Raw genomic sequence first — 14,534 nt, 5'->3', positions numbered from 1 at the left:
GTGAAGTCATCTAGTCCTGGGCTTTTCTTGGTTGTGAGGGTTTCCTTCCCCCCCCCCCCCCCATATAATTAACACTATTAATGGAGCAGCTTTTGACAGCACAAAAGTTAAATCAAAAGTATGAGGGATTCCCGTATACCCCACATTTTCCTCTGTTAATAACATCTTACCTTATTGTGGTACACCTGTTACAATTAATGAAGAAATATTGACTCATTGCTACTAACCATGGTATGTCATTAGTATTGTGGTTTATACTTTTCCCTGTACAGTTTTATAGGATTTGAAAAAAATGATTAACGTTCAGTATCTGTTATTAAATATGATGCAGAACAATACCAATGTCCAAAAGTGCCTTATGTACCATTTATTCTTCTCTCCTGCTCGTCTCAGAAATTCTGCTGAGCATTCTCATGTCAATGTAACAAATTCTTCACTTACAACAACAACAATAGCTCTGCTTTGCTCCATGTTTGCATTCCCACTTTATGTTTGTTCTTTCTTCTATATTTAGGATTTGGGGAGGGTGTTGCCGTTGTTTCACATTGAGAGGGAGCTTAGAGCTTACGGGGAAGATGGAAGGAGCTGTTTTGCTTAGAGTTGTAGATTCCTTTTGTCTGGTTTTTTTTTCAAATGGTGTTTGTCCGTTTTCAACATTTCGTTAGATGTCCTGGTTGAGTCCAATGAATTGGAGGGTAGGTATTGGCCAAAACTATGATGAGATTCAGGCATATGAACTCTACTGAAGATTAAAGTCCTCGGGACGTAATTTTAAAGGGTATAGTGCTTGTATTAGATGGCCAAAGGCATGCTGATGCAAAATACCAGAAATGGGTTGGTTTTTGTAAAGGGTATTTATTTGGGGTAGGAGCTTACAGATACCTTGCCATAAAGCGTAAGTTACTTCCCTCGCCAGAGTCTTTTTGGAGCAAGTTGCCTTCCGATGTCTGCGAGGGCTCAGGCTTGCTAGGTTCCTGTGTTCTTGGGGCTTGCATTTCTCTGGGTTCAAGATTCCTTCCGTCCTGGGGTTGACTTCTCTTTCCTCTGCGTGCTAACTTGCTGGAGCTCCAGCTTAAGTATTCAGTATCAAACTGTAACATCAAAACTCCAACCTCAGAAACACTCTGCTCTGTCCTCTGCCATGCCTTTTATCTGTGAATCCTCACCCCTTGGTGCCCTAATCATGTGACCCAATCAAAGCCCTAATCATAACTCAATCATCCCAGGTACAGGGCAGATTGCAAACATAATCCGATATCTATTTTTGGAATTCATATCCATATCATACTGCTACAGTGCTGATTAGAGCTTAAAATAAAAGGGTACAAAATCATGTGCAGGGAAATTATAAATAAGGCTAAATCTACTAAATTGGGAATAGACATTAGTATATATTCCAAGGTACGGCCCAACCCATTGCCAGGAGTTCTGATTTCATGGTGCTGTGTACCTTGTCTATAGTGTCCAGTGACCCTAGAGACCTCAGGAGCACCTCTTGTTTGGTTTTGTGTGCTGTGACACTTAGCGAGAGCTGTCTGAGATGTGCATAGACATCATCTCTGAAATACCTTCTCAACTCAGCTTGAAATCTTGCAGCCATAGTAACTCTTTTGTATTTCTTGTTTCCTCTTTGGTCTAGGTCTTTTTCAGATGCCTCAGTTGTCGGTGTTTGATAATAATCCCTCAATGCCAGTGAGGCTTATACTCTGGGTTCAGATCCTATGCCAGGGGGAAATGTAGTGAGTTTATTTAGGCCATGTTTGAGTAACAAGGAGATTTTCAAGAGGCAAGTCTTTGGTCTTAATTATAATTAGGCTAAGTTTTAATTATGCAGGAGTAAGGGTTGAAGTACAAACATTAAGACCAATGGCTCCAAAATCCTCAAGGTTGAAGAACGAGCAAACCTAAGGGGCAATGCAATCATGGGCAAAGTAAACTTATTAGTACTGGAATAATGGAAGAACTTACAAAATGCCTTCAACATAGTGGTTACCAAAGGTTCTGAGAGGAAAGGAAGGGAAGAGTAGATGGAATATAGGGCATTTTCAGAGGACTGGAATTAAATGTAAACCACTGTGTGAACTATAGACCTTAGTAGCATTGTTTCAGTATTTATTCTCCAATTGTAACAATACCACATATTGTAAGATGTCATTAATAGGAAAAGATGAGGAGGATAGGAGTTTGGGTATATATGGGTATAAATTATACTTTCATTGTAACATTTTTTGTAACTTAAAACCTCTTTAAAATAAAGTATATTTAGAAGAAGATCAAGGATTGCTGTATTAGTCTGTTTCATTAACTATGGCTCATATATTCCAGGTGTTTTGTTCTTTTTATTTGAGAATGTAGCAGCCATTCCCCAGGAGGGAAGTTTAATAATTTCTTAGTTACTGTGTGGGCTTCTCTCTATCAAGTAAATATGTCTATATAACAAGAGTACTTTGGAGGTTTTTGATTACCAATTATATCTCACTATGTGTGATGGGTCTGTTGAGTTCTGTTTCTTCTTTCGTCAATATATGTTGCTTGCATGTTTCCAGAAATTCTTCCATTTCATTAAAATCATTCAATTTGTTGGCATACAATTTATCAAAGTATTTTTCACAATACTCTTTATTTCTGTATGGTCAGTTGTGAAGTCCTCTTTGATTTCTTATGTTATTATTCATTTACATCGCTCTTTTTTCTGTTAGTCTATCTAAGGGTGTATCAGTTTTAAAAATCCTAAAAAGTCAATTTTTGTTTTATTAATTCTTTGTTAATTTTTTTCTTTTTCTCCTCTATTTCTTTTATTTCTGCTCTATTCTTTGTTATTTATTTCCTTCTCTTTGCCTTGGGATTAGATTGTTGTTCTTTTTCTGATTCTACCAGGTTTACAGTTAGGTCTTTGAATTTAGCTCCTCCCTTTTTATAAAATATAGGCATTGAAGGGTAATGAATTTCCCTCTCAGAATGGCCTTTGTTACATTCCAGTAGTTTTGCTATGTTCTGTTCTCAGTTTCATTCGGTTCAAGGTAGGTACTAATTTTTCTTGGAATTTACCCCTTTGACCCACTGATTGTTCAAGAGTATTCTGTTTCAACTTCCATGTATTTGTTCCTATTCTGGACCTCTTCCCCATAGTGATTTCCAGCTTCATTCTATTATGGTCAGGGAAACATTTTTTTGTGTAATTTCAGTTTTTCTAAGTCTGTTCAGATTTCTGATCTGTCTTGGAGAATGAGTAATTAATACTAGAAAAGAATATTTACCCTCCCCTTTCTTGGATGCAATGTACTGTGTACATTCCTGAGAACTAGTTCCTTCAAATTTTTATTCAAAATCTCTCTTTCCTTGTTGACCCTCTGCTGAAATGTTCTATTAGTGATACTGGTGTGTTGTCATTCCCCATGATGATTGTAGAGGCATCAATTTCTCTGTTTAGTTTTACCAGTATTTGCCTCCGGTGGGAGCGGTCTGACTAGGTGCATAAAAATTTATGATTGTTCTTTTTTCTTGGTAGATTACTTCTTTTATTTATAGTGTCTTTCTTTGTCCCTTACAACAGGTTTACATTTAAAGTATATTTTGTTGAATTTCAGTATTGCTACCCCTGTTCGTTTTTGGTTATCGTGTTACGCAGATATCCAGATGAGGTCTGAAGGGACCAAACAAACAGACCTCTCTCTCTCAGCCCTCTAGTGCCCACAAGGCTTCTCCTCTCTACCTGCTTACACCCATCAATCAGTCACCGCAGAGACTGCCTCTGTGCAGGTACAGGTAGAAGGCACCCCTCCAACTAGATTCCCTCCAACTAGATTCCTCTGCTTATTCTGTGCCTTCCACAGCTTCTGTGCCAGCTTGCCTTCAGACAGCCCTACAGCAGCTCACCTCTCCTCCAGAATCTTAGCTGACTGAGTAGACTGTCCCCTGCCACATAGCCGGCTGCACATCAGTCTACCTGCCTGATGACCCTACAGTGGCTCCCATTTTCCCCAGAGCCAGTTGTCTGTTGATCTTCCTGCTGGATCCTGTGCAGCTTTCCTTTCTGCCGGTGCCTGGCTGGGTACCCCCCACTCCATTTTTCTCTCCTGTTGCACCCACGACATCCCCGTTTCCTTTATGCCCAGCAAACCGGACTAATTTGCCATAGTTTTTGGAGGAACAATGCAGCCAGCTTTTCCCTACTTCATAATCTTGCTTCGTCTCTACCAATCATTTTGAGAAAAAATAATACCAATCCTGCTCAAACTCTCCCAAAGAATTGAATGAATATAGATACAAAAAATCACAACAAAATATTTGTATAGCAACTCTAACAGCATAATACAAGAATTGCACACCATAATAAAGTGGGCTTTTTTGAGTTTTCAATATTTTATTCGTTTTATTTTGTGATATTGATTACAGAATTTGAAAGGAGTGATCTAATTCCACATAAATGGAAGACTCTAAAACGCACCCATTAAGCTGCTGAAATTAAATTGAGTCATGCAAATATAACAAAAGTCCAGTTTAGTTTCAGGGTGTGTCACCATGTTATGGTTACAGAGATTCTTGCAGCAGGAGCTCCTGGAATCTATTTCCTACTCTGGTGCACAAAACCACACACCAAGAGGGAATTAATAGCTGAATTATTGGCTTTGTCACATCCATCCATTCCACCCCAAAATGGCACAAAACGCCTACTAAGCCCTACAGACTACTTTTACTGTAAAAGAGGTGACTAGGGTGGAAACAGGTCATGAAGATCTATCTAAAAGTGCCCCTTTGAGATAAATTTTTATATGCTATCAAGCATTGAACCTTGGCACACCTGGGATTAGGAAACCTAGTTTCAATTCTCAAGAAATCACAATTTCATTTATTTACTCAAAAGGAATTTCCTAAATGCTTACATATTATCGGCCTCCACTTGCACCCATTTCTAGATAAAAATTAAACCTAAATCTTTGGAGGGACACCAAGTTCCTCCCAAACTTCCCCTAAAGGAGCTATTTTTTTTTTCTTTTTTGGAATTGGATTTCCTCTGTACCTCTGAAAGGTTATAGTTTTAAAGCTGAATCATCTTTAACCTGGAGTTCTAACATGATATTTAGCAGTTCTTGGATCCCAGATATACAACATCAAAGGTACAGTAAATTTTGAAGGTAGCTATGCTAAAAAATGGTTTAAAGCTAAATGATTGCACAGTACTAATCTGTGCTTTAAATTACAGTCCTAGATCAAACTTGTGACCACCAGCATTGACATTCTTGCCATCTGGCAGAGCTGACAGTGTCCGTTTGATACCTAACCATAGGTCTGAGTGAATCCTAAACCTATCACGCTGGCCTTGTTCCCTTTGGCCAGGAAGCATGCATCAGGGTCAGTCCAATATGCGGCTGCTATCCCAAAATGAATATGTCTGTTTCCTGCTGTCTGGGTGAGATTGATGTCTCCAGCTTCCTGTTTATCTGCAGGTAATTGGAGTTGCCAAACTCTGTCCCCTCACTCACATTAGTGTGAAGCTGGAATTTTTTATCAGTCTTGTGACCAACAGCAAAATTGCTGTGTTTCACTTGGGACTTAGTGGTCTCAATTCATCTGATAACTGGCTAGCCAGGCCTGATAATCCAGAATCAGAACACCCTAAAATAGAGGCCTGGGAATGTCAAAATCCATGTCACTGCCTGGGTTGATGTGCTTCTGCTTATGCCCTGTTTTGATTTTAGCTCGCCACCCCTCAGTGTTAAATAATGAAAAGGGTGAATTAGAGGTCTACTTCAGTCCATGTGTGAGCTGATCTTCCACAGTAAACTTGGTGCCCAGTGTATTGTCAGTATTCCGTTTCTCTGTAAATGTCAGACCATATTCAGCCCATCTCTATCTGGGTTTACAGATTGCCTGTAACTTTGGTAGTCTCCGTGTTGGCTGAGCCTGACCTTATGAATTCCAGTCCATTCTCAGATTTCGTTTTCAAGTCCAGTTTTATTAAGCCCTTGGTAAAGACATCCCTGGTGGATTTCCAAAGATCAAAATATATAGGAGGCACATCCATGTTCTGTCAGGGGTGGTGGCTCAGCAGTGGCAGCAGCCCTCATTCAAGTGGATTTTACTCCTGTTGTAGAAGGGCGGTTGAACTCAAGGAAAACAATTAACGTAACACACCCATTAACAAATCAGTGGGAAAAAATAATGTGATCATCTCAATTCATACAGAAAAGGGAATGGACAAAATCCAGCATCCTCTCCTGATAAAAATACTTTGAAAGACAGGAATAGAAGGAAACTTACCCAGCATGCTAAATGGCATATATGAAAAACCCACAGCCAACATCTGAGGGACTGGTGAAAGCTTTTTGTCAAAGATTGGAAACAAGACAAGCATCCCACTGTCACCACTGTTATTTCACACTGTGCCAGAATTCATAGCTAGAGCAAAAAAAGCCCACGCTTAGCATCCTTCCTACTGGTGGAGAGACTGAAAGCTTTCCCTTTAATATCAGAAACAAGTCAAGGATTCACACTATAACTGTTACAGTTCAATGTTGTGCTGGAAGTTCATGCCAGAGAAGTTATGTAAGAAAAAAATCAAAAGACATCCAAATTGGAAAAGATGTAAAAGTTTCTCTGTTTACAGACAGCATGGTCCCACATTCAGAAAATTCTGAGAAATTTACAAGAAATCTCCTAGAGCTGATAAGTAACTAGCAAGTAACAGGGAATAAGATCAACACCCAAAATTAGAAGTGTTTATATAAAAAAGCAATGAGCAGTCAGAATGAGAAATTTAAAGAAAATTCCATTCACAATAGGAAATAAAAGAACCAGATATCTAGAAATAAATCTCACCTAGGATGTATAGGACCTATACACCAAAACTACCAAACATTCCTAAAGGAAAACAAAGACTATCTAAATAAAGAGAAATATATTCCATGTTCATGGATTGGGAGACTAAATATCATTATGATGTCAGTGCTGCCTGAAGTGATTTACATATTTCAGCACAACACAGTCTAACCAAAATTGCAGCAGCCTTTGCAGAAATTGAAAAGCCAATCATCAAATTTATATGGAATTGGGGAGTAGATATAGCTCAAGTGGTTGAATGCCTGTTTCTCATTATGAAGGTCCCAGGTTCAATCCTTGTACCTACTAAACACAAAAGAGACAAACACGAAGAAAAAAAAAACCTCTCATTGGAAAGCAATTATCTCACTGGTTAAGCACCTGCTGTTCATGAATGAGGTTCTGGGTTCAATCCCAGGTACCTCCTAAAAAATTTATATACACACACACATATCTGTATCTATATCATCTATATCTATATCTATATCTATCTATATCTATCTGGATAAGGGTCCCTGAATAACTAAGCCACAAAGAAAAAGAGGCATTATGTTGAAAGACTCACACTTCCAATACTAAAACTTACTTGAAAGCCACCGTTATCAAAACGACATAGTACAGAGACAAGGACAGGACAGGCATAGAGATCAATGGAATTGAATTTAGAACTCAGAAATCAACTCTCACGTTTATGGCCGATTGATTTTGGAAAAGAAGGCAAAGACCACTCCACTGGGAAGTAGTAATCCCTGTGTGCTCTGAATATTAGATCTGCAGTTGCAAAAAGATGGAGGACCACTATCTCACAACTTATGCAAAAATCACTCTAAAGTGGATCACTATGGAATGTGTAAGTGTTCACTTTGTCATAGTAGAGCTCCACACAGTAAAGTATTAAACTGCTCCCTTCCCTCTCAAAGAAAAGAATCAATAACCTAAATTCAAGATCCAAACCTATTACACTCATAGAAGAAAAGAAGGAAGCATTTTCAGTACCTTGTGTTAGGCAATAGTTTCTTAGACCTTACCTCCAAAGTACAAGTAACTAGAGAGATAATAAGTAAATGGGACCTCGTCAGAATTTAAAACTTTTGTGCCTCACAGACTTTATCATGAAAGTAAAGTAAAACAAAAACCTACAGAATGGAAGAAAGTATTTGGAAACTGCATATGCAGTAAAAGTTTTATATTCAGATTATATGAAGATAACCTTCAATTTAGCAACCAAAGGACAAACAACCCAATTTAAAATGGGCAAATGACTTGTATAGACATTTTCCCAAAAAAGATATACGAAGGCCAGAAGGTACAAATAAGCATTCTCAACATCCAGCCATCAGAGAAATGCAAATCCAAACTACAATAGCACCCATTAGAATTGCTGCTGTTTAAAAAAGGAAATTTTCCAACAGTTGAAGATGATTTAGAAAAATAGAAACACCCAGTTACTGCTTAGTGGAAATGTGAAATGCTGTAACCACTGTCGACCTCTGTTTGGGATTTCCTCAGAGCTAAGTGTAGACCTATCTTATAACCTGACAGTCTCATATTTTAAATGGGATTAATAGTACTGGATTATATATTTGCATGTCATTAAAAGAGGAAATGTTAGATTGTACACATGGTATTAATATTTAAAAATTTTAAAAACTGATAGTACCATATTACATAACCAGTGAACCTTTTTACACTTTCAGCTAGAGAGTTAATAATACAATTATATAAATAATGTCACCATCAATTGAAATAAGTGTTCCATACCAACGCAAGGGGTGATAATATGTTTGAATCCTGTATTTTATGCATGACTGTTCTGTAAACCCACAAATTCTCTAATAAAGTAAAAAAAAAAAAGAAAACAAAACAAAAAAGATACAGAATCAGTTGGCCATGTTGGATTTAATAGCCAATACTGTTGTGAGGATGAAATAGTATTGCATTGTAGTATGGATTTCCATTTACCTCATAACTGGTGAGGTTGAGCATTTTTTCATGTGTTTTTGGTCTCGGTATGTGTTCTTCAGAAAAATGTTTTTTCCGAATATTTTTCCCATTTTTAAGTTGGGTTATTGTTTATTGTTGTGTTGTAGGGTTTTTGCATGTTGTGAATATACTAATTCCTCAAGAATCATTTTCTCATTTTAAAGGAAGTTATCTTTTTCCTTTCATGATAAAGACATTTGAGGAACAAAAATTTACAGTTTTGATTAGGTCCCACTTATCTATTTTTTCTTGAATTGCTTGTGCTTTGTGTGTAAAATCTCAGAAACCATGCCTACCACAGTATCCTAAAGATGCTTTCCCACCTTTCTTGTAGTAATTTTATAGTTCTGCTTTTAGATTTAGGTCTGTTGTCCATTTTTACTTGTTTTTGTATATACCGTGTGGTGGGGATCCACTTTCATTCTTTGAACATGTACATCGAGTTTTTCCCAGTACCATCTGTAGAAGAGACTATGCTTTCTGAATTAAGTGGAATAGTACACTTGTCTAAAAGCGATTGACCATAAATCTGAGTTATTGTCTCACTTTAAGATCTTTCTGTTCAATTCCATTGGTCGATATGTCTTTGTGCCAGTACCTCGCTGATTTGATCATCATAGGTTTGTAATAAATTGTAGGTTTGGGAAGTCTGAGTACTGCAACTTCATTCTTGTTTTCCCAGATAACTTTTGCTGTTTGGAGCCCATTATCCTGCCGTATATATAAAATCATCCAGTTTACCTAAAGTGTACAATCTGTGGCATTTGGTTTAATCACACAATTGTTCATTCATTACTTCAATCAATATTAGAATATTTTCATTACTCCAAAAAAGAAAACACAAGAAAAAGCAAACCACTAGCATACCCATGCGTTAGCAGTACTAATTACAAATCCTGTCCGACCATAGAAATTTAATGATTGGGTTTCCTGTTTTTGCAATTTTGATTGGGGATTGCATTGAATCTGTAAATTTCTTTTGATGAGATCGACATGTTAATATTTGTTCTTCCAGGCCACGAACATGGAATGTCTTTTATTTAATCATCTTTGCTTTCTCTTAGCATATCTTGTAGTTTTCTCTATGACTCTACACATCCTTGATTAGATTTATTCCTACACATTTCATTCTTTTAATTGCTATTGCAGTTAGAATTGTTTTTCCTGGCTTCATTAAATGCTCATTACTACTGGGCATAAGGGAATAAGAGTGTGATATGGGGACATTTGGGGGGCTTGGAGTTGTCCTGAATGATATTGCAGGGACAGATGCAGGACATTATATATCCTGCCATAACCCACTGAATGGACTGAGGGAGAGTGTAAACTACAATGTAAACTATAATCCATGCAGTGTAGCAGTGCTCCAAAATGTATTCACCAAATGCAGTGAAAGTGCCACAATGATGAAAGACGTTGTTGATGTGGGAGGAGAGGGATGGGGTGGGGAGGGGGTATTTGGGAACCTCATTTTATTTAACGTAACGTTTTGTTCTGTTAAAGTGATATATTACATTTGTTGATTTTCTTATTTTATGTCGATATATCCGGGCATACCTGAGATAAATCCTTGTTCATCTCGATGTAAAATTCATTTGCTGTGCTGTTGGATTTGTTTGCTAACATTTTTTTTTAGCATCTTTGCATCTATATATTAAGGGGTATTTGTCTTTTTCATGGGGTATCTTTATCTGGCTTTTAAGGGACGATTTTCTCTCTGATTTTTTTAACAAAAACTTTGAAAAAGGTTAAGTTTTAATTCTTCTCGGAATGTTGGGTAAAAATCACCTGCGATGTCTTCTGGCTCTGGGTTTTTGTTGTGTTTGTTGTTAGGAAGTTTTTGCTTAGTAATATAACCTCTTTACTAGTTATTGTTTTGTTGAGATATGCTGTTTTTCTTAAGTCTTTGAACTTTGTATGATTCTGGTAACTTTTCCGTCTTATCTAGGTTGTCCAATTTGTTGGCATACAGTTGTCCATATTATCCTCTTTTAGTCCTTTTGTTTCTGTGAGTTTGTTAGTCATGTCCCCATTTCCATTTCTGATTTCCGTCCTGTTTCTTTTCTTAAACTGTCTAGCTGAAACTTTGTCGATTTCATTGATATTTCCAAGAACTAACTCTTGTTTGTGACAGTCATCTCTAGTTTTTATTCTACGTCTTTTATTCCTGGTGTTATTTTATTTCTTTCCTTTCTCTTGCTTTGCATTTAGTTTGCTCTTCTTTTTTCTAGACCCTATAGTTTTCAGGTAAGAGCGGTAATTTGACACCGCTCAGCTTTTACCTTTACTGGAGGTCTTTATTTCTTTATACTGCTTTGCTGCACTATCTAACATCCTTTTCCTCTTTTTGAAGAACTTCCTTTAGCCTTATTGTAGGGCATTTCTAGTGGTGACATATTCTCTTATCGTTTATCTGGTAACGTCTCAATTTCGCCTTCATTTTTGAAAGAAAGGCTTGATGGACATGAAATTCTTGGTTGACGCCTGTTTTCTTGCAGTGATTTAAGAATTTCATACCACGGCATTTTTGCCCTCATCCTTCATGCTTTCAGATGAGAAACTGTACGTGACTGTACTGTACTGTACTTGACTAGTTGATTTGAATGCTTTCTTCAGAGTTTAGCATTCCTATCAAGCATGTAAGTCCAAGGCAAATGAGAGAAGTACCTGTCCTCTTTCTCTTTCAGTTGTATGTGGAGCCCAAGCTTGGGAGTTTGCTTCTTCTTGGCTTTTGCTTGCTAGAGAATTGCCTTAGGTGTTCTTTTGAGTGTCTTAATGTAGGTGGTCCTTTGTCCCAGGCCACAGAAAGAACTTAATGGTTCCTCACACTTTTCCAGCTATCTGCAAGTGACTTCTCTGATCTTAGGACAAATTTGGGGGGGGCGGAGAAGGGGGGGAAACCCAAGACTCTCAAACTTACATCTGATTTCTTGACAGTGACATACATAATCCCCAGTATGTGCAGGAGCCACTCTTCTCCCTTAGGATCTAGAGCCAAGGTCCCACAATGGAAATACAATTTGCCCCACTTGGTGTTGTGGAGGGTGTAAGGAGGTTCCGACCAGGCACAAGGAGATTCTTCAATGACTTTTGAAGCTGTGTTTTCTTAATTTAGCACTTGTCCAGTTAATACAGGGCTTTAACTGGTTTCCATACTTTTAGAAAGATTAGTCTTTAAGAAAGAAATTCTTTAAGATTCCTCTTCTCTTCAGAGGCATTGTAACAATATCCACCCTCAGAACTAAGTCCCCAGTGATATGAAATAGCTAATGAAAGATAGAGATATAGAATCAGACCACACAAACCCTGAGTATGCAGGTCTATTTTTATGAGCTCCAGTTCCCACTCCTTCCATCCAGTAGTCAGGGGGAACAGAATAGCTACTGCATGGAGGGTGAAGTTCTCCAGTCTTTATTTCAGTTTACCAGCCTGTTCCTCCTGTTCCTTGATCCTATACCTTGTTTGCCTGGCCTCGGAGTTTAAATTGGTTGTTTCAGGCAGTTTCTTCAAGTTTAGTAGTTATTTTGGTAGATCCATAGATTCCTTTAACTTCCTACTCTTCCATCTTCCCACAGTCCTTAAATCGATTCCTCTAATGGTTTGGTATCTGTGATTTCAAAGTATGTTTTGAAATTGTTAAACGTAGAATTCTGTACATTTTTTAGCTAATTTGGCTTTTAAGGGCATCTTGCAATTCCATATGAATTTGAGGATTGACTTTTCTGTTTTGGTGAACATAGGTTGCTGGGATTGTGTTGAGGTGTCATTGCTTTGGGACAAAGGTCTTTACATCATTCTTTAATTTACTATATTTAAATACAGCTTAACTGCTAGTCCCAGGAATACTGAGAGCTAGTGCCATAATCAGGCCTATCCCTGGCCTTGACTCTCACCTTGCCCTTGGCCTCAATTTCTTGGGCAGAGACCCAGGTCTGAATTAGCCAGAGTGTCTTCATGCTTGTGTGAGTTGAATGGTGGTCACTAGGACAGTTCTGACATCATAAATATCGCAAACCTGTTATTTACTTGTTTTTTCTGTTTCCAAAGAGCATTTCCTCTGGGTGAAATTGCAGACAGCAGTGCATCCTGTAGGGGACATGGGTGAGGGGGTTTTGTACCCTCCTAAGAACATACTGCAGTGGCTTGCTGATTCTGGGTCAAAGGCTTGATCATTGATCTGTAGAAGAGTCAGCAGTTAGACTTTCAGGAATATCGTCACTAACTATTTATCTTTGCACCAAGTTTCTTTTGAAAATGGAGTAGGCATTTCTAAAAATTGTTAATGATTTTGTTTGGCTTCTATAACTATGGAATTTTTTTCTGCCATTTCTTTTCCCTTTCTACAGTCCTTTAGTCCTTAAATTTTTTGAAATTATTTCCAGTTTTGTCTTGAATTTGGCTGTGGGTTAAGGTAGATTTTCATTTTAGAATTTGGCCTGAAATAGTCATTTCTCTGATGTGTCGAGTTAGGCCTAGAAATAATAGAGTAATTGATAAATTGACCATGGGCTACTAGCCAAGTGCCTCGGTTTCCCTATTTATGTGAGAGTGGTGTCACTAGGCAACCCCTTATTGAAATAGTGTGCCTAGAACACTTAGAAGACATGATACACATGCCTCCAATTTTGACTGTTTTTAATGGAAACAACTTTGGAACAAACATTGGGTACACATGTTCATTTCCTATTGCATGTGTCTTCCTAGGCCTCTCCATGATGCAGTTGAGAGTGATCACTTGGGAATTGTCCGTCTGCTCCTCTCCTATGGTGCCGATCCTACTCTGGCTACATACTCAGGTAGAACTATCATGAAAATGACCCACAGTGAACTTATGGAAATGTTTCTGAAAGGTAGGTCATTTCAAGAGACAGAAACAAAAACATTCAAGAAATATTCTTTATTTAAGTATTAGTTGGTACCTAAGGGAATTGGATTTGGCTCAACTGATAGAGCATCCACCTACCACATAGGAGGTCCAAGGTTCAAACCCAGGGCCTCCTGACCCATGTGATGTGCTGACCCGTGTGCAGTGCTGCCATGTGCAAGAAGGGCCGTGCCACGCCTGGGTGTCCCCCGCCTAGGGGAGCCCCACACACAAGGAGTGCGCCTCTCTCAGAGAGCCGCTCCAGGTGGAAGAAAATGCAGCCTGCCCAGGAGTGGCACCTCACACACGGAGAGCTGACACAGCAAGATGACGCAAAAAAAGAGACACAGATTCCCGGTGCCTCTGACAATACAAGTGGACACAGAAGAACACACAGCAAATGGACAAATGGACACAGAGAGCAGACAACTCGGGGTGGGGTGGAAGGGAAGAGAAATAAATAAAAAATAAATCTTTAAAAAAATATGTATTAGTTGGAACCTTGGTCATTTCTATTTGGGTTTTACTGGGCAGAAATTAAAAACACTTTGAGTTTTGAGAAAATCAGCAAAATATTTGGCCTTTTCTTTGGTTTAAGATAAAGTTTAGAGAAGCTAGTTACTTTGCTACTCATTGCACATTTGTTATGACATCTTTGTACTAAGGCTGTAAAAAGTTTTCTAAAATTATTATCTTTCCTAAAATTATATATTTTAAACTTAGCTGTGATTTGTATCTGTTATTAAAATATTTATATTCTATTTTAAGTTTCATTATTGAACATTGATTTAAAAAATTTTTTTAATCTATAACAGAAACTTTTCTGTTTTTCCCACTTTTTACTCTTATCACACTTAAAATGATGCCT

At 37.9% G+C, this 14,534-nt stretch overlaps 1 protein-coding gene and 1 pseudogene across 1 annotated transcript in view; one reads left to right on the top strand and one right to left on the bottom strand.

The window, feature by feature from the left end:
- The window catches only part of LOC139438262 (BCL-6 corepressor-like), a 161,907-nt gene that overhangs the window by 128,310 nt on the left and 19,063 nt on the right, over nucleotides 1-14,534 (top strand). Inside the window, 1 exon segment of the mRNA XM_071213401.1 lies at nucleotides 13,507-13,652. Coding sequence (XP_071069502.1) covers nucleotides 13,507-13,652 — 146 coding nt within the window.
- Nucleotides 5,081-6,025, bottom strand: LOC139438230 (non-selective voltage-gated ion channel VDAC1 pseudogene; annotated as a pseudogene).

Source organism: Dasypus novemcinctus, chromosome Y (assembly GCF_030445035.2).
Source record: "Dasypus novemcinctus isolate mDasNov1 chromosome Y, mDasNov1.1.hap2, whole genome shotgun sequence".
In the NCBI taxonomy this organism is placed as follows: Eukaryota; Metazoa; Chordata; class Mammalia; order Cingulata; family Dasypodidae; genus Dasypus; species Dasypus novemcinctus.
Note: the sequence above shows the minus strand (reverse complement) of the source record. Positions and strands in the feature narration are given on the sequence as shown.